Below are 19,948 nucleotides of genomic sequence, written 5' to 3'. Positions count from 1 at the left end.
TGTTTCAGGGTAAAACCAAATATTCTACTTTGCGCCATAGGGGTTACATGGGCAGTAATTTAACGGAGACCCCCCGTTTTTCAACCCTGGCCTCATCCTCAAATTCTTTATAGTTGAGAAGTAGTGAAGACACTAGTTGAAGACACTATGTGAGCGTGAGAGCGTATTACTATGAGGATGTTTGATACCCAGTGGTGTAAAGTACTTAAGTAAAAATACTTTAAAGTACTACTTAAGTTGTTTTTGGGGTATCTGTACTTTACTATTTATAATTTTGACAACTTTTACYTCACTACATTCCTAAAGAAAATAATTATACTTTTTACTTCATACATTTTCCCTAACACCCAAAAGTACTCCTTACATTTTGACAGGAAAATGGTCCAATTCACACACTTATCAAGAGAACATCCCTGGTCATCCCTRCTGTGATCAGTCTGCGATAATTCAGGGCGGGATGGTAAATTGTTGCAACAATAGTTTAAAATTGTTTCATTGTAACCATTAAATGTAGCTTCTTTCCAACCATGATCACGTAAAGCAGTTGAGAAATGATGATGCCTTGATATTATGGTGCAGACAGTTGACAGCCTGTCAAACCAAAAGCTGTCACCAATTATGTCACTACAATGAGGCATATCCTAAACCAAGTTTATATCGCAGCAATTATGTCAATTCTGAATATCTTTAGGCCTATTTGTAGTTTTTAAATTTCCAAAATCTGCTTCAGTGAAAGCAAATCCTCGCCTGCAGCACCCAGAAGTGAACAGTAGGCGACCCGGAAGGTCTGAACTCCGACTGAAGGCAAGCAAAAGGAACATCTTATTATTTTATAAAATATCATTAAATCTACCATCGAGGTGTCAGGTTTGTATACATTTTTTCGCCTCTTTTGTGTGCAATTTTAAAAACGTTCGGCTGCAATGCTATTTTGAAAGCAGTTATCGTTACCATTTGAGTCGTCAAAAAGTTCAAATAAAAAAATACTAGCCATTACCAGAGCATATTTGAAAAGGACAACGTTCTAGTTATATTGTGCATAGCACACAGACACGCGGCAGATGAGATGCAGTTAAGCTACTATTCTGGAATTGAATTATGGATTTGCATAGCGAGAGAACCCAGTTGTCCATAACGCATTGCATTTTGCAAGGCATGATTGTTGTAGGAAGTGTCTAGTTTTTTTTCTTCTTCCTCGAGCCGGGCTATTCAAACCTGCTAATCTAAGTAAACAATCATTCGTACACGTACGCTAATGCAAAGAAATGGATTACAAATTTGCATGCATCGAGACACGTCTACTTTTTTAGGCGAATTATTACTGTACATTTGGGATCTGCAGAATATGGCGTCCAGTCCTTATAAAAATAAGACAGGCTGCCATTTTTGTTTTCCTTTTGTCTGAATTTTTTAAATAAAACTGTCTGAGAATGTGGGAGAGGCTGTGGAGCGAGGCACCAGGGGGGATCAGAGTTGCTCTGCAGTCTAAATGCTCCTTATTTGATGTTTTATGTGTTAGCATTTTAAGTTCCAAAGGTATTTTTTTTTTTAATCTGCAAATAAACGTAGACGTCCATATAGAATAAGGAAAAGTTAAGTAGCCTAACTTTTGTTTTAGTTCACAAGTCTAGACCAGCCTCAAGTGATTTGTCTACCCTTATTATAGGCTGATAATTGATTACTCATTTATTTTCATATCTGTGTTAAGCAAATTATTTATAGAGCAAATAATAGCCTATAGTATTCGTATTGCAAATATGACGTTGGGCTAATGTTGCACGATTGACATAGGCCTACTAGCCTAATTTGCCGCTAATCGTCTGAAGATGGATAACCTGCAGCCTAATATTTTTAATTTCCTTAAACACGACTAGCCTATACATTTCGGTCTATGGGCTACAGTAATTTAAAAAATCGTACATCTGACTGGCTAGAAAGCAATAGACACCATTTTGAGAAACAGCAGTATTTGGGTTTTTATTGCGTAGGGGCATGACACAGAACGATAAAATCACTGATATCGGTTCAAATTGATTTAAATCTGCGGACACATTTCAGATAGCGGTTCTCACCACAGATGTTTCAGCATGCAGCTATTTCTGCTGTGACTCAAATAGTTTAGGTGGTTCACCGGGGCTATTTCACTGTCTGTAACAACTAATGCAAAATATTGTAGTATTTCAATTGAAGACTTGATTCCTCAATACAATTGAAATTTGATTCAATATTGTATACTGTCAAAAATGTGGGTTTAAAAAAGTATTTCAAAACCACAGTCTGTAAGATTAAGTGTTGTTATTAAAAATTAATGTTGCTCTCCTTGAATAGCAACTTGAGCACTACTTATACATAATGGAAATCAAGCAATGTTGGCATGTAGGAAGGTAATGGGATACATTTGCTCCATTGTTAAACATTTTTGCAGTGGTCAACTCTTTGATGGTTGGCACATTTTACAGAGTGTGGCTTCAATCGGAATTAGGCATTATGGGGATTTCAAGGGGCTCAGTCAATAACAAAAGTGAAGTGTGTTAATTTCCCAACATTGATCCTGGGGACCCAAAGTTTAGAACTATGTTGGATTTTACTCCAGCTGAGTATCAACAAAAAACATAGTACACTGCTCAAAAAAATWAAGGGAACACTWAAACAACACAATGTAACTCCAAGTCAATCACACTTCTGTGAAATCAAACTGTCCACTTAGGAAGCAACACTAATTGACAATAAATTTCACATGCTGTTGTGCAAATGGAATAGACAAAAGGTGGAAATTATAGGCAATTAGCAAGACACCCCCAATAAAGGAGTGGTTCTGGCAGGTGGTGACCACAGACCACTTCTCAGTTCCTATGCTTCCTGGCTGATGTTTTGGTCACTTTTGAATGCTGGCGGTGCTTTCACTCTAGTGGTAGCATGAGACGGAGTCTACACCCAACAAGTGGCTCAGGTAGTGCAGCTCATCCAGGATGGCACATCAATGCGAGCTGTGGCAAGAAGGTTTGCTGTGTCTGTCAGCGTAGTGTCCAGAGCATGGAGGCGCTACCAGGAGACAGGCAGTACATCAGGAGACGTGGAGGAGGCCGTAGGAGGGCAAAACCCAGCAGCAGGACCGCTACCTCCGCCTTTGTGCAAGGAGGAGCAGGTGGAGCACTGCCAGAGCCGCAAAATGACTCCAGCAGGCACAAATGTGCATGTGTCTGCTCAAACGGTCAGAAACAGACTCCATGAGGGCCGACGTCCACAGGTGGGGTTGTGCTTACAGCCCAACACCGTGCAGGACGTTTGGCATTTGCCAGAGAACCAAGTTGGCAAATTCGCCACTGGCGCCCTGTCTCTTCACAGATGAAGACAGGTTCACACTGAGCACATGTGACAGACGTGACAGAGTCTGGAGACGCCATGGAGAACGTTCTGCGGCTGCAACATCCTCCAGCATGACCGGTTTGGCGGTGGGTCAGTCATGTGTGGGGTGGCACAGCCCTCTATGTGCTCGCCAGAGGTAGCCTGACTGCCATTAGGTACGGGATGAGATCCTCAGACCCCTTGTGAGACCAATGCTGACACATCGCACATTTGTGGCCTGCTGGAGGTCATTTTGCAGGGCTCTGGCAGTGCTCCTCCTGCACAAAGGCGGAGGTAGCGGTCCTGCTGCTGGGTTGTTGCCCTCCTACGGTCTCTTCTGATGTACTGGCTGTCTCCTGGTAGCGCCTCCATGCTCTGGACACTACGCTGACAGACACAGCAAACCTTCTGGCACAAGCTGCATTGATGTGCCATCCTGGATGAGCTGCACTACCTGAGCACTTGTGTGGGTTGTAGACTCCGTCTCATGCTACACTAGAGTGAGAGCACGCCAGCATTCAAAAGTGACCAAAACATCAGCCAGGAAGCATAGGAACTGAGAAGTAGTCTGTGGTCACCACCTGCAGAATCACTCCTTTATTGGGGGTGTCTTGCTAATTGCCTATAATTTCCACCTTCTGTCTATTCATTTGCACACAGCATGTGAAATTTATTGTCAATCAGTGTTGCTTCCTAAGTGGACGTTTGATTTCACAGAAGTGTGATTGACTTGGAGTTACATTGTGTTGTTTAAGTGTTCCCTTTATTTTTTTGAGCAGTGTATATCAGATTAGCAACCTATTATCACCTATCCTCTCTTCAGCTTTAGTTACGTGGAAGAGTTCAGATTTCATCTATTTGATTGTCTTGCTAATGAGAGTAATTGATTTAGATTGAAACCTGCACACAGAACATTCCGGGGACTGACTCTTTTTTAAAGATCTTGCAGCTGGACCTGATCCAAGGCTTGATTCTCAACCATGTCCATGTTATCCCTGAAATAACTGAAAAAAGTCTGTCAGTTTAGTGTCGAATTAAATGTSATTGATTTATTGAAAACAGTATACAGTCTTGGTTCTAGGGGTTGCCATGGCATAGACTGATTTTTCTCTTCCTGTTTGATTGTTGATTATGGCAGTAATACATTTTTAGGCATTACAGTCTCCGTCGGACAGGATGCTCTACACTCCATCTCGAATACACAAAGGACTCTACTTTAATATAGTTTGACACTTTTCTCTGTTGCCTAAGAAGCTGTGTTGTTATTATCACCAACATCAAACATGGCATATCAAAGACAGAGACAGCCGTCATATGGGGAAGATTATCAACTCTACCTATATTCCGCTCTTGCCCAGGAGACTCAGAGTGCCTCCAGGAAGTGAAATGGACACCCTGTCGGCATCATTAGGGAAATATTTTCTGGGTTTTTATTCATAGGGCTGGACGTATATTTTTAGTTTATTTTGGCTGATGCAAGTGGACTGTGTTACGCTGCTGCTAAGTCAAACAGACTTTAGAAGGGTGGACTGTGCCAAAACACACAATGCAATATGTCATATAAAGAAATGAATAAGGCTTGAAAAGAGAAGCGATGGAAAGAAAGCCCACAGATCGCAGACATGTATGAGAGAGCAGCAGGCTCTACCATGGGACAAAGAGCAGCAATGTCCCTTGCCCCAAATTCTTCCAAATGTGACTTTTGCATAGAGAGATTGGAGTTAAAGTCTGTTCAGTGACATTCACTCTAAATGGATTAAATGGAACGTCAGGGAGCAGGGATATATGTTATTTTGTTCCCTGTGAAAATATTGACAGTGTAGGCTACAGAAATACCATATATTTTCAAACACCTCAACCATCAATGCAATTCTATCTTTAATCACAAAATGGTATAGGAAACTGCCAATATGACAAGTGTTTCTTAACAAGCTATATCTACCATGTGATGTTATGCTGTTTCTTTGGGGAGATGCCCATCATTCAGTGTGATGGTTAGACAGTCTGCTGGCGGAGAGGGAGAATAAACAAGGCCTCATGGGTATTTCCCTTCCTAATGAGAGGATCCCTGTGACTCACACGTTTTTTTTTTCTTCCCTTCTTTGAGTAATGTCTCGCGGAATTGAATCCCCTGCAAATTCTCAGCTGTCTGTGGGCGACGGGAAGTTGTGACTCAGAAAAGTGTGATTATTAAGCGCTATACTTAGCTACAGTGCGTGTGGAACTGAAAACACACTTCCGTGGTGGACATGACGGAAGAAGAGGAGGGGAGAAAGTTAGAAAGTAGTTCCATTTACTTTGAATCGTGAGGCTAGAATACAATACATTTATAGTGTTTGGCGAGTGGCTAAATGTTCAGCATTAACTATATACGTCTATTGCAATAAGTCTATTGGAGATTCAGCAACTATTTATGAACTCATTAAAGTGCTGCAAACATTTGAATGAATTGTGAGACTGAATTAGCTGTGTTGTTGTTGTCATATCTATTTATTTGGACAGTGTGCAGAAGATAATATTTGCATCTGGTTTGTTTGTCACAGGATGGCTGAACCTCGTTTTAATAATCCCTACTTCTGGCCCCCACCACCCAACATGCCTGGCCAGGTGAGTACTGACTGTCTAGACTCTACCCTCACATTCAACAACAAGGTAGTTAGTATAAAAGAGGATGAGGGWGAAGATGATAATGGTGGACAGTAGACTGTGAAGATTGTCAATTATTATTCTAGGTAATGTAACATTGAGACCCATGAGCAGTGAAAGGTATTTTGCCTGCTTGATTGTCATGCAAATGTGCATGTAAAGTATGCACTATTTTTACGACTCACTTGAAGAGAGGACATAGATTAATGTCAATGTACTTAGGGTACATCGTTGAGTTATTTTCCTTTGAGTCCATTGGAGGGAGCCAAAGCAGAACAAATGAATGTAAGCCCACACAGATGTTAACTAAGGACTGTTCTTCTGTCTCTGTGTGTTGTTGTCTCCCTGCTGTCAGCTGGATAACCTTGTGTTGATCAACAAGATCAAGGAACAGCTGATGGCTGAGAAGATCAGACCACCCCACCTGCCGTCTTCCACAGTTCCCTCCCAACAGCAACTGCTGGGGAATCCTACACAGACAGAAGGTGGGCAGCATGTCCAGATGTCAGTTGAGAAACTGCAGCAGATGCAACAAGAACTCCATGCCCACAGCCCGTCCCAGCCAGACATTGCCCTGCACGCCCGGCCGGCCTCCAGCTCTGTGGCAGGTACCCTGACCGCCCCCTACCTCCCTTCACCAGGCCAGGCTCCACTGTCATTGACCACCACCACCACTCACACACTTCTATTCTCAGAGGCGGTTCAAATCAGAATGCACCTCCACTGTATGTCTTGTGATCACACCACCTCCCATCCTCCTCAATCTCATCAAGTGATTGGCACACATCCCCTCACATTTTATAAATAATTTTTGTCTCACTTGTAATTACTGTAATAGGCCTACTTATAATCTTTTTCTATCGTTGATAGATGGATGGGGAAAATACTTGTTGAGCCTTGTATGAGCCAGGCTTTATATTTCCTGTTAATGTTCTATGGTAAGAGTTTTTTTTTGTTGGTAAATTCTGTGAATTTTCTGCACATCTCTAACAGGACGTATTCTTGGTGATGTAAACTTTAATCTGGATGATAAAACAGCTATAAAAGCTAGAGGATTGTGGGAAGACTGGCATTTGCGTCAAATCATAGACCAACCCTCTAGAACGAACCACCTGTCAGGTAAACACATGATTTTTTGACACAGTAATGCCCGTCTGGCACATAGGAGAGACTGGGGTTAGTTCAGCCAAAGGGGTAAGTTGAGCCATGCTTGTTTCTAGGAAACCATACACAAAATGTATAATTTGACCAAGGTCATCATTTCATGGAGTCTGTGAAGGAAGAAACCACATGGAAAAAGTGTTAAGCAAGTTAGGTCAAAAAAAAAGATTTTCACCACGTCAAATTCATTTATTGTGTTAAGAGGTTTCATGATGCTTGTATCTAAACCAAAGTAGGTCATTTAAAAATTGTTCTATATATCAGTTGGGGTCTATAAGCTACAATATGAGGTCCTAAACCTAGCATGAAAGTGCATCCTTGTAGCTGTGTGGGCTAATATAGTCAAAATGTTTGCCTTGGGGTAAGTTCAGCCAATGGCCATGGGGGAAGTTGGTTGAACCAATGGCAAGTTGAGCAAATTGAAGCGTTTTCTTCCCAGGTGTAATGCAAGGCATATGAGGTAACAACAGGGCCTGGCCTGTGTTAGGTGTTAAAAAAAAGTGCAACATGTTTGTTAGGTGTTAAGCCAATGTTAAAATATGCTTAAAATGATTTAAAAAAWAATAATAATAATAAAAGCTTAAAATGATTAAAAGGCAACAAAAAAAGTTATTGTGATTAATTGTGTTTGGTTTTAAGAAGGTAGTGGTAATATTTCATTCATTACAGAAATTTGTAGGCGTCTTTACTTACCCTATCCCCCATCCGGAGTAATTCGTGCAAAGAGACCACTTTTTTGGACAAGCTATGTTTTTGTGAATTCAGATTATTTACAGGGATACACAACATCCTAAAATATATGTAGATATCTTTGTTAGAAATAATACTATATTTCCCTTGACGGAGTGATGCTGAGTGTAAAAAATGGCTCAACTTACCCAACTCTCCCCCACACGGAAAGAGAGGCAGACTTCCATAGCCCATTCCAAGATTCCTGTACTGTTGGCCTTTAGACTAATCCAGGCCTCTCAAAATGTGACAGGACTTTTGGCGTATCAACGTGATTTCAAACTACTTCAGCCAACAACTAGGCACAAAGAGTATTCCTATGTTGAGCGAATAACTAAATGGGAACATGTCAATAGTTAATTTTGAGCATTGTCTCTGAAAAAGTATGCACAATTTTAAGAAGTATACATGTAACTGACTGCATTCTTCTGTTGGAGATTAGTCATTACATAATTATGTAGTGATTATTTAGTTTGTGAGTCATTTTTACCTCTTGACTTGCCAGGTCTGGCGCTTTCCTCTCGAATGGGCAACCATAACACCTCAGAGGCCGTCACTCTGACCACACCCACCTCCAACAGCCTGAGCCGACTAGGCGGAGCCCCTTCACCACATCATGTCCTCTCAGGCTTGGCCAGTGGCCCTGGGATGGAGCAAATCAAAAGTAACGGAGGCCTTGCTGGACTGCTGGGGCCCCCTCCCAAGATGGAGGGGCGAGGGCGTAAGAAGATAAAAGCTGAGAACGGTGGTGGCTCTCTGTTGGTGGTGCCTTACCCCATCCTAGCCTCAGGCAACGACCAATCCTGCCACACCATCACCCCCAAACCGGGCAAATGCTACAGGCATGAGCACACATGAACCTTTTATAGACATGTTGATTATACTCCAAATGTCTTACTGTCATATTGATTGCTTACGGTGTCTTCCATGTGTGTGTTGTTTTGCGCAGGTGTAAATCGTGCCCGCTGACCTTCTTCTCCAAGTCAGACATGCAGATCCACTCCAAGTCCCACACAGAGGTCAAGCCTCACAAGTGTCCCCACTGCTCCAAATCCTTCGCCAATGCATCCTACCTGGCCCAGCACCTCCGCATACACCTGGGCGTCAAACCTTATCACTGCTCCTACTGCGAGAAATGCTTCCGCCAGCTCTCCCACCTGCAGCAGCACACCAGGTCAAATCATGGACTAATTTGATCATCAGTTTGATACTGTTTTCATGTACCCACCAATTAGGTTCTATAGTGTAGTGATGATGATGATGATGTATCTTTCCCAGAACCCCAAAGTCATGTGTGTACTACGCTTTTAAAGTGTAATTACACTAGTGTTAATTATTTGCCTTCATAGATTATGCCTTTTTTAAATATATATTTTTTTACCTTTATTTAACTAGGCAAGTCAGTATTTTCAATGACGGCCTAGGAACAGTGGGTTAACTGCCTTGTTCAAGGGCAGAACGACAGATTTTTACCTTGTCAGCTCGGGGAGTCGATCTTGAAACCTTTCGGTTACTAATCCAACGCTCTAACCACTAGGCTACCTGCCGCCCCTCAGTGTTTTTAATATACACTGAGTGTRMAAAACATTAAGAACACCTTCCTACTATTGAGTTGCATCCCCCCACCCCCCCTTTCCCCCTCAGAACACGTCAATTCGTTGGGGCATGGACTCTACAAGGTCTCGGAAGCATTCCACAGGGATGCTGGCCCATGTTGACTCCAATGGTTCCCACAGTTGTGTCAAGTTGCCTSGGAGTCCTATGGGTGCTTGATACACACACCTAACCCATTTCCTAACCTTAACTCAATTATTGATGTGATCCTTTGCTGTGTAATTTGTTTCCATTTACAGCAACAGGATACTTCAACCAATCCTGGAGCTTTAGTAACTTGCAAGCTACATGATTTTGTGCATTTTGTTTTTATTTTATTTAACTAGGCAAGTCAGTTGAGAACACATTTTTTATTTACAATGACGGCCTAGGAACAGTGGGTTAACTGCCTTGTTCAGGGGCAGAATAACTGATTTTTACCTTGTCAGCTCGGGGATTCGATCTAGCAACCTTTCGGTCACTGGCCCAACGCTCCACCAACTAGGCTACTTGCCGCCCGCTCGTTAAAAGCTCTTGAGCACGAACTGGCTGTGATTGGGAACGATTCCCATAAATAGCCCTACAAATACAAATTGGTATTTTTCCGCGCATTTGCTAAGATATTTTTTTGTATTTCCTCGCATAGTTTATAATTTGACTCATGAAGTTATCTTAGCAAACATGTCACCGTTGGTTTAGTATGTTTTTAATTGCATAAAAAGATCACCAATCAATCAGGAGGATAGGCCTATTACGCATTAAAAATTCTAGAAAGTACCATTTTGATCATCCGTAGGTAAACATAACAAACACTAGAAATAATCCATTTAAAGTAGGCCGATATTTCTACAATCAACATCTAGGCCTGTCAAGCAATCCCCTGTGTATCAAKAATGATCCACCACCCAAAGAACTCCCAGGCAACTTGACACAACTGTGGGAAGCATTGGAGTTGAGCTTGAAAAACCCAGCAGCAGTTCTAGATTAAGAAAACGGGGCACCTGGCACCTACTAACATACCCCGTTCAAAGGCACTTAAATCTTTTCTCTTGCCCATTCACGCTCTGAATGGCACACATACACAATACATCTCTCAATTGTTTCAAGGCATAAAAATCCTTCTTTACCTGTCTCCTCCCCTTCATTTACACTGATTGAAGTGGATTTAACAAGTGACATCAATAAGAGWTCATAGCTTTCCCCTGGATTCACCTGGTCAGTCTATGCCATGGAAAGAGCAGGTGTTCTTAATGTTTTGTACACTCAGTGTATACAGTTGTAGTCAGAAGTTTACATACATCTTAGCCAAATACATTTAAACTCAGCATTTCACAATTCCTGACATTTAATCCTAGTAAAAATCCCCTGTCTTAAGTCAGTTAGGATCACCACTTTATTTTAAGAATGTGAAATGTCAGAATAATAGTAGAGAGAATGATTTATTTCAGCTTTTATTTCTCCTAATCACATTCCCAGTGGTTCAGAAGTTTACATACACTCAATTAGTATTTGGTAGCATTGCCTTTAAATTGTTTAACATGGGTCAAATGTTTCGGATAGCCTTCCACAAGCTTCCCACAATAAGTTGGGTGAATTTTGGCCCATTCTTTGTTTTATTTATTTAATTTCACCTTTATTTAACCAGGTAGGCTAGTTGAGAACAAGTTCTCATTTGCAACTGCGACCTGGCCAAGATAAAGCATAGCAATTCTACACAGAGTTACACATGGAATAAACAAAACATACAGTCAATAATACAGTAGAAAAAAAGAAAACAAAAAGTCTTTATACAGTGAGTGCAAATGAGGTAAGATAAGGGAGTTAAGGCGATAAATAGGCCATGGTGGCGAAGTAATTACAATATAGCAATTTAACACTAGAATGGTAGATGTGCAGAAGATGAATGTGCAAGTAGAGATATTGGGGTACAAAGGAGCAAGATAAATAAATAAATACAGTATGGGGATGAGATAGATAGATGGGCTGTTTAGAGATGGGCTATGTACAGGTGCAGTGATCTGTGAGCTGCTCTGACAGCTGGTGCTTAAAGCTAGTGAGGGAGATATGAGYCTCCAGCTTCAGTGATTTTTGCAGTTCATTCCAGTCATTGGCAGCAGAGAACTGGAAGGAGGCGGCCTAAAAGAGTAATTGGCTTTGGGGATGACCAGTGAATATACCTGCTGGAGCGCGTGCTACAGGTGGGTGCTGCTATGGTGACCAGTGAGCTGAGATAAGGCGGGGCTTTACCTAGCAATGACTTATAGATGACCTGGAGCCAGTGGGTTTGGCGACGAACATGAAGCGAGGGCCAGCCAACGAGAACATACAGGTCGTAGTGGTGGGTAGTATATGGGGCTTTGGTGACAAAACAGATGGCACTGTGATAGACTGCATCCAATTTGCTGAGTAGAGTGTTGGAGGCTATTTTATGATGACATCGCCGAAGTCGAGGATCGGTAGGATGGTCAGTTTAACGAGGGTATGTTTGGCAGCATGAGTGAAGGATGCTTTGTTGCGATATAGGAAGCCGATTCTAGATTTAATTTGGATTGGAGATGCTTAATGTGAGTATGGAAGAGAGTTTACAGTCTAACCAGACACCTAGGTATTTGTAGTTGTCCACGTATTCTAAGTCAGAGCCGTCCAGAGTAGTGATGCTGGACGGGCGGGCAGATGCGGGCAGTGATCAATTGAATAGCATGCATTTAGTTTTACTTGCATTTAAGAGCAGTTGGAGGCCACGGAAGGAGAGTTGTATGGCATTGAAGCTCGTCTTGAGGTTAGTTAACACAGTGTCCAAAGAGGGGCCAGAAGTATACAGAATGGTGTTGTCTGCGTAGAGGTGGATCAGAGAATCACCAGCAGCAAGAGCGACATCATTGATGTATACAGAGAAGAGAGTTGGCCCGAGAATAGAACCCTGTGGCACCCCCATAGAGACTGCCAGAGGTCCGGACAACAGGCCCTCCGATTTGACACACTGAACTCTATAAGAGAAGTAGTTGGTAAACCAGGCGAGGCAATCATTTGAGAAACCAAGGCTGTCGAGTCTGCCAATAAGAATGTGGTGATTGACAGAGTCGAAAGCCTTGGCCAGGTCGATGAATACGGCTGCACAGTAATGTCTCTTATCGATTGCGGTTATGATGTCGTTTAGGACCTTGAGCGTGGCTGAGGTGCACCCATGACCAGCTCTGAAACCAGATTGCATAGCGGAGAAGGTACGGTGGGATTCGAAATGGTCGGTAATCTGTTTGTTAACTTGGCTTTCGAAGACCTTAGAAAGACAGGGTAGGATAGATATAGTTCTGTAGCAGTTTGGGTCTAGAGTACTTTGTGTGTGCCTATCTATGTATGTGAGTTGGTCTCTGATTACTGTGATTAGTTCAATGTAACATCATATACTATACATTGTAATCTCTTTGAAGAGGGGGATGACCGCGGCAGCTTTCCAATCTTTGGGAATCTAAGACAATACGAAAGAGAGGTTGAACAGGCTAGTAATAGGGGTTGCAACAATTTCAGCAGATAATTTTAGAAAGAGAGGGTCCAGATTGTCTAGCCCGGCTGATTTGTAGGGCTCCAGATTTTGCAGCTCTTTCAGAACATCAGCTATCTGGATTTGGTTGAAGGAGAAATGGTGGGGGCTTTGTGGGGTTGCTGTGGAGGGTGCCAGGCAGTTGACCGGGGTAGGGGTATCCAGGTGGAAAGCATGGCCAGCCGTAGAGAAATGCTTATTGAAATTCTCAATTATAGTCGATTTATCGGTGGTAACAGTGTTTCCTAGCCTCAGAGCAGTGGGCAGCTGGGAGGAGGTGCTCTTATTCTCCATGGACTTTACAGTGTCCCAGAACCTTTTTGAGTTTGTACTACAGGATGCAAATTTCTGTTTGAAAAAGCTAGCCTTAGCTTTCCTAACTGCCTGTGTATATTTGTTCATAACTTCCCTGAACATTTGCATATCACGGGGGCTATTCGATGCTAATGCAGAACGCCACAGGATGTTTTTGTGCTTGTCAAGGGCAGACAGGTCTGGAATGAACCAAGGACTATATCTATTCCTAGTTCTTTATTTCTTTGAATGGGGCATGCTTATTTAAGATGGTGAGGAAAGCACTTTTAAAGAATAACCAGGCATCATCTACTGACGGGATGAGGTCAATGTCATTCCAGGATACCCCGGCCAGGTCGATTAGAAAGATCTGCTCGCAGAAGTGTTTTAGGGAGCGTTTGACAGTGATGAGGGGTGGTCGTTTGGTCGCAGACCCATTACGGATGCAGGCAATGAGGCAGTGATCGCTGAGATCTTGATTGAAAACAGCAAAGGTGTATTTGGAGGGCGAGTTAGTTAGGATGACATCTATGAGGGTGCCCGTGTTTATGGATTTGGGGTTGTACCTGGTAGGTTCATTGATAATTTGTGAGAGTTTGAGGGCATCAAGCTGATATTGTAGAATGGCAGGGGTGTTAAGCATGTCCCAGTTTAGGTCAGCTAGTAGCACTAGCTCAGAAGATAGATGGGGGGCAATCGATTCACATATGGTGTCAAGGGCACAGCTGGGGGCAGAGGGTGGTCTATAGCAAGCGGCAACAGTGAGAGACTTGTTTCTGGAAAGGTGAATTTTTAGAAGTAGAAGCTCGAATTGTTTGGGTACAGACGACGTGCCTTCGAAACATCTTGAAAATTCCAGGAGAAAATTATGTCATGGCTTTTAGAAGCTTCCGATAGGCTAATTGACATCATTTGAGTCAATTGGAGGTGTACCTGTGGATGTATTTCAAGCCTACCTTCAAACTCAGTGCCTCTTTGCTTGACATCATGGGAAAATCAAAAGAATCAGATCCAATCTCATAAAAAAATGTTTGACCCGCACAGTCTGGTTCATCCTGGGAGCATTTCCAAATGCCTGAAGGTACACGTTCATCGTACAACTAGTTCGCAAGTATAAACCATGGGACAACGCAGCCTCATACCGCTCAGGAAGGAGACGCGTGTCTCCTAGAGATGAATGTGCTTTGGTGCAAAAGTGCAAATCAATCCCAGAACCACAGCAAAGGACCTTGTGAAAATGCAGGACGAAACAGGTACAAAAGTATCTATATCCACATAGAAACGAGTCCTATATCGACGGCTCAGCAAGGAAGAACCCACTGCTCCAAAACCGCCATGAAAAAAGCCAGACTACGGTTTGCAACTGCACATGGGACAAAGATTGTACTTTTGGAGAAAAGTCCTTCTGGCCTGATGAAACAAAAAATAGAAACTGTTGCCATAATGAGCATTGTTATTTTGGAGGAAAAAGGGAGGTTGCAAGCCGAAGAAACCACGCCCAACCGTGAAGCACTGGGCCGGACAACCATCATGTGTGGTGGGTGCTTTTGCCTGGCAGGAGGGACTGTGCAACGCCACATACAAATCGATGCACATGGGGCGAAAAATTATCTGGATATTGAGCAACAATCAAGAATCGAGTTCAGGGAGTTAAAAGCTGGTCACAAAATGGGTCTTCACATGGACCTGATAAAATGACCCAGCATCTCATTACTCAAATTGCAAAATGGCTTTAGGACAACAAGTCAATGTATTGGAGTGCCATCCCTAAAGCCCTGCCTTAACCTATAAAAATTTGGCTGAACGAAAAGCGGGTGCGAGCAAGGAGGCCTTCAAACCACTACAGTTAACTAGTCTGTCAGGAGCTAATGTTGAATTCGCCGTGTCCCTCAGCCAGCCCAACCACTCACTGGGACCCATATGTCACTTGGCTATGCAGCTCTCTATACATAGCCTCGTCCATTACTGTCTGTTAGTGATTATCTGTCTTTATTTCCTGTAGAGCCTCTACCCTGCTCAATATGCTTAACCACCATTGCTTTCCACACCTCCTACATATGCGTGACATACTGGTTTAAACGTCTCAGAAGACTATATCTCTCTGACAATCATGCCTAGTTTACCTCCAATACTTCACATATCCTAACTTACCTTTGCTGTACACGTATGCCTGAATCTATTGCATATCGGCCCCAGAAACTGTCCTTTTATCCTGTTCCAACTGCTAGACGCCACAGCGTTTGTATACTTTAGCTTTGCCCCCGTATCCTACTTCTCCTCTGTTCCTTGGTTGATGTAGAGGGTTAATCCAGTTCGCTGCAGTGCCTATTTCCACTCCCATCCCGAGGTGCTCTCTATTTGTTGACTATCTGTAACCGTAAAAGCCTTGTTCATGCATGTTAAATTAGAAGCCTACTCCCCTAAGTTTGTTTTACTACTGCTTTAGTACACTCTTGCCAACCCGGAATGTCTTAGCCGGTGTCTGAATCCTGGCTTAGGAACCCACCAAAAACCCCTGAAATCTCCATCCCTACTCATAAACCATTTTCGCAAATCGAAAACTGCCAAAGATGAGCGGTGTTCAATCTACCTACAAAATAGCATTGTAGAGTTCTGTATTATTATCCAAGTCTGTACCCAAACAATTCGAGCTGGTCTACTTCTAAAATTCACCTTTCCAGAAAACAAGTTCTCTCACTGTGCCGCTTGCTATTTAGACCACCCTCTGCCCCAGCTGTGCCCTACACCATTGTGGAATCCGGATTGCCCCCCATCTATCTTCTGAGCTTGCTACTAGCTGACCTAAAAACTGGACATGCTTAAACACCCCTGCCATTCTACAATATCAGCTTTATGCCCTCAAACTCTCACAAATTATCAATGAACCTACCAGGTAACAACCCCAAATCCAATAAAACACGGCACCCTCATATGATGTCATCCTAACTAACTCGCCCTCCAATACACCTTTGCTGTTTTCAATCAAGATGCTCGAGCTCACGCTCATGCTGCATCGCTAATGGTCGGCACCAAACGACCACCCCTCATCCACTGTCAACGCTCGCCAAAACCACTTCTGCGCAGCAGATCTTTCTAAGTCGACCTGGCCGGATATCCTGGAATGACATTGACCTCATCCGTCAGTACGATGCATGCCTGGTTATTCTTTAAAAGTGCTTCCTCACCATCTTAAATAAGCTTGCCCCATTCAAAGAAATAACAGAACTAAGGAATAATATAGATCCTTGGTTCATTCCAGACCTGTCTGCCTGACAAGCACAAAAACACTCTGTGCGCTTCGTGCATTAGCACTCGAATAGCCCCTGATATGCAAAATGTCAGGAAGTTCATGAACAGAATATACACAGGCAGTTAGGAAAGCTGAAGCTACTTTTTCAACAGAAATTTGCATCCTGTAGTAAACAAACTCAAAAAGGTTCGGGACACTGTAAAAGTCCATGAGAATTAAGAGCACCTCCTCCCAGATGCCCACTGCTCTGAGCTAGGAAACACTGTTGACCACCGTAAATGACTATTAATTGAGATTTCAAATAAGCATTTCTCTACGGGGCCATGCTTATTCCACCTGGATACCCCTACCCCGTCAACTGCCGTGCACCCTCCACAGCAACCCCCCCCCCCCCCCCACAAAGGGGCCCCGCCACCCCCCAACCAATTTTTTTTCTCGCCTTCAAACCCAAAAATTTTTCCCAGTGGGATTGAGCTTTATTGTTCATGAAAGACTGGCAAAATCTGGACCCTACAAATTCAGCCGGCTAGACATCTGGACCCTCTCTTTCTAAAACTTATCTGCTGGAAATTTGTTGCACCCTACTTATAAGCCTGTATCAACCTCTCTTCTAGTCTGTCTTAGATTCCCCAAGATGGAAGCTGCCGCGGTCATCCCCATTTTCAAAAGATTACAATGTATAGTATAATGATGTTACACTTAACTAACACAGTAATCAGAGACCAACACTCACATACACTTAGATAGCACACACAAAGTACTCTAGACCCAAACTGCTACAGACACTATATCTATCTACCCTGTCTTTCTTAAGGTCTTCGAAAGCCAAGTTAACAAACAAGTACCGCACCCATTTCGTAATCCCACCGTACCTTCTCGCTATGCAACCTGTTTCAGAGCTGGTCATGGGTGCACCTCACCACGCTAAGGTCCTAAACGACTCATAACCGCAATCGAATAAGAGACATTACTGTGCAGCCGTTATCATCGACCTGGCCAAGCTTTCGGACTCTGTCATCACCACATCTTTGGCAGACTCGACAGCCTTGTTTCTCAAATATTGCCATCGCCTGGTTACCAACTACTCTCTTATAGAGTTCAGATAGTGTGTCAAATCGAGGCCTGTTGGCGCGACCTCTGGCATCTCTATGGGGTGCACAGGGTTCTAATCTCGGGCCAACTCTCTTCTCTTATACATCATGATGTCCTCTTGCTGCTGGTGATTCTCTGACCACCTCTTACCAGACAAACACCATTCTGATACTTGCTGGCCCCTCTTTGACCTGTTTAACTAACCTACAAGGGACGAGCTTCAATGCCATAACAACTTCCTTCGTGCCTCCAACTGCTTTCTTAAATGAAGTAAACTAAAATGCATGCTATTCAATTGATCACTCACCGCATTGCCCGCCCGTCCACCCAATCAACTACTCTGGACGGCTCTGACTTTAGAAGATACGTGGACAACTACAAATACCTAGTGTCTGGCTTAGACTGTAAACTCTCCTTCCAGGACTCACATTTACAGCATCGCCAATCCAAATTAAATCTAGAATCGGCTGTCCTATTCGCAACAAAGCATCCTTCACTCATGCTGCGCAAACATACCCCGCTTAAGACTGACCATCTACCGATCCTCGACTTTCGGCAGATGTCATCTATAAAATAGCCTCAAAACACTCTACTCAGCAAATTGAGCATCTATCACAGTCCACATCCGTTTTGTCACCAAAGCCCATAATACTACCCACCACTACGGACCTGATGTACTCGTTGGCTGGCCCTCGCTCATGTATTCGCGCCAAAACCCACTCTTCCAGTCATCTGATAAGTCATTGCTTAGTAAAAGCCCCGCCTTATCTCAGCTCACGGGTCACCATAGCAGCTCCCACTGTAGCACGCGCTCCAGCAGTATATTTCACTGGTCATCCCCAAACCAATTTACCCTTGGCCGCCTTTCCTTCAGTTCTCTTGCTGCCAATGACTTGGAATAACTGCAAAATCACTAAGCTGGAGCTCATATCTCCACTCACTACTTTAAGCCCAGCTTGTCAGAGCAGCTCACAGATCACATACACCTTACATAGCCCAATCTCTAAACAGCCCCATCTATTAATCTCATCCCATACTGTATTATTTATTTATCCTTGCTCCATCTTGTACCCCAATATCGCTACTTGACATTCATCTTCTCACATCTCCATTCTAGTCGTTAATTTCTGATATTGTACATTACCTTCGCCACCATGGCCTATTTATCGCCTTAACTCCCTATCTTACCTCAATTTGCACTGCACTGTATAAAGTACTTTTTGTTTCTTTTTTACTGTATTAATTGACTGTATGTTTGTTCTATTCCACTGTTAACTTGTGTAGAATTGCTTCTTTCTATCTTGGCAGTCGCAGGCAAAATGTAGAACTTTGCTCAACTAGCCCCCTACTGCGTTAAATAAAGTGAATTAAAATAAATAAAACCAAAGAATGGGCCAAGAATTCACAACTTATTGTGGAAGCTTGCTGGAGGCTATCCCGAACACATTTGACCCATGCTTAAACAATTTAAACGGCAATGCTACCAAAATTACTTAATTGGGTATTCGTAAACTGCTGAACCATCGGAATTGATAGAGAAATAACAGCTTAAAAATAAATCATTCGCTTACATCTATTCTGACATTTCACATTCTTAAAATAACAGTGTGACTCCTAACTGACTTAAGAAACAGGGATTTTACTAGATTAAATGTCAGGAATTGTGAACAAGTGCTGAGTGTAAATGTATTTGGCTAAGACGTATGAACTTCTGACTACAAACTCGTATACCATGAGTGTACAAAACATTAAGAACACCTGCTCTTCCGATGCATAGACTGAACGAGGTGAACTCCAGGGGAAAGCTCATAGATCTCCTTATGATGCTAACTTTTAAATCACTTCAATCAGTGTAAAGAAGGGGAGAGACAGGTAAAGAAGGACTTTTTATGCCTTGAAACAATTGAGAATTATTTATGTTGCATTCAGAGCGGTGAATGCGCAAGAGAAAAATTTAAGTCTGCCTTTGAACGGGTATGTTAGTAGGTTGCCAGTGCCCGTTTTCTTAATGCTAGAACTGCTGCTGAGGTTTCCAAGCTTCAACCTCCAATGGCTTCCACAGTTGTTCAAGTTGCCTGGACTTCTTTGGGTATGATCATTATTGATACACCAGGGGATGCTTGACAGGCCTAGATGTTCGACTTGTAAAATATCGCCTACTTTAAATGGATATTTTCTAGTGTTTTATGTACTTTACCTACGCATGCATCCAAAATGGTACTTCTAGAATTTAATGCGTAATAGGCCTATTCCTCCTGATTGATCGCGTATTTTTTACTGCAATTAATAATCTCTCTCGT

The 19,948-nt window shown here is 42.7% G+C and overlaps 1 protein-coding gene across 1 annotated transcript in view; it reads left to right on the top strand.

The window, feature by feature from the left end:
• The first annotated feature begins 770 nt into the window (after positions 1-770).
• The window catches only part of znf362a (zinc finger protein 362a), a 26,346-nt gene continuing 7,168 nt past the window's right edge, over positions 771-19,948 (top strand). The window contains exons 1-6 of the mRNA XM_023996095.2: positions 771-867; positions 5,889-5,952; positions 6,347-6,599; positions 6,985-7,110; positions 8,387-8,723; positions 8,831-9,055. Coding sequence (XP_023851863.1) covers positions 5,890-5,952; positions 6,347-6,599; positions 6,985-7,110; positions 8,387-8,723; positions 8,831-9,055 — 1,004 coding nt within the window. The 5' untranslated portion in view covers positions 771-867; position 5,889. The remainder of the gene's footprint in view (positions 868-5,888; positions 5,953-6,346; positions 6,600-6,984; positions 7,111-8,386; positions 8,724-8,830; positions 9,056-19,948) is intronic.

The sequence above is a fragment of the Salvelinus sp. IW2-2015 genome, linkage group LG11 (assembly GCF_002910315.2).
Source record: "Salvelinus sp. IW2-2015 linkage group LG11, ASM291031v2, whole genome shotgun sequence".
NCBI lineage: Eukaryota > Metazoa > Chordata > Actinopteri > Salmoniformes > Salmonidae > Salvelinus > Salvelinus sp. IW2-2015.
The sequence above is the reverse complement of the archived record's forward strand: the minus strand, read 5'-3'. Positions and strand labels throughout refer to the sequence as shown.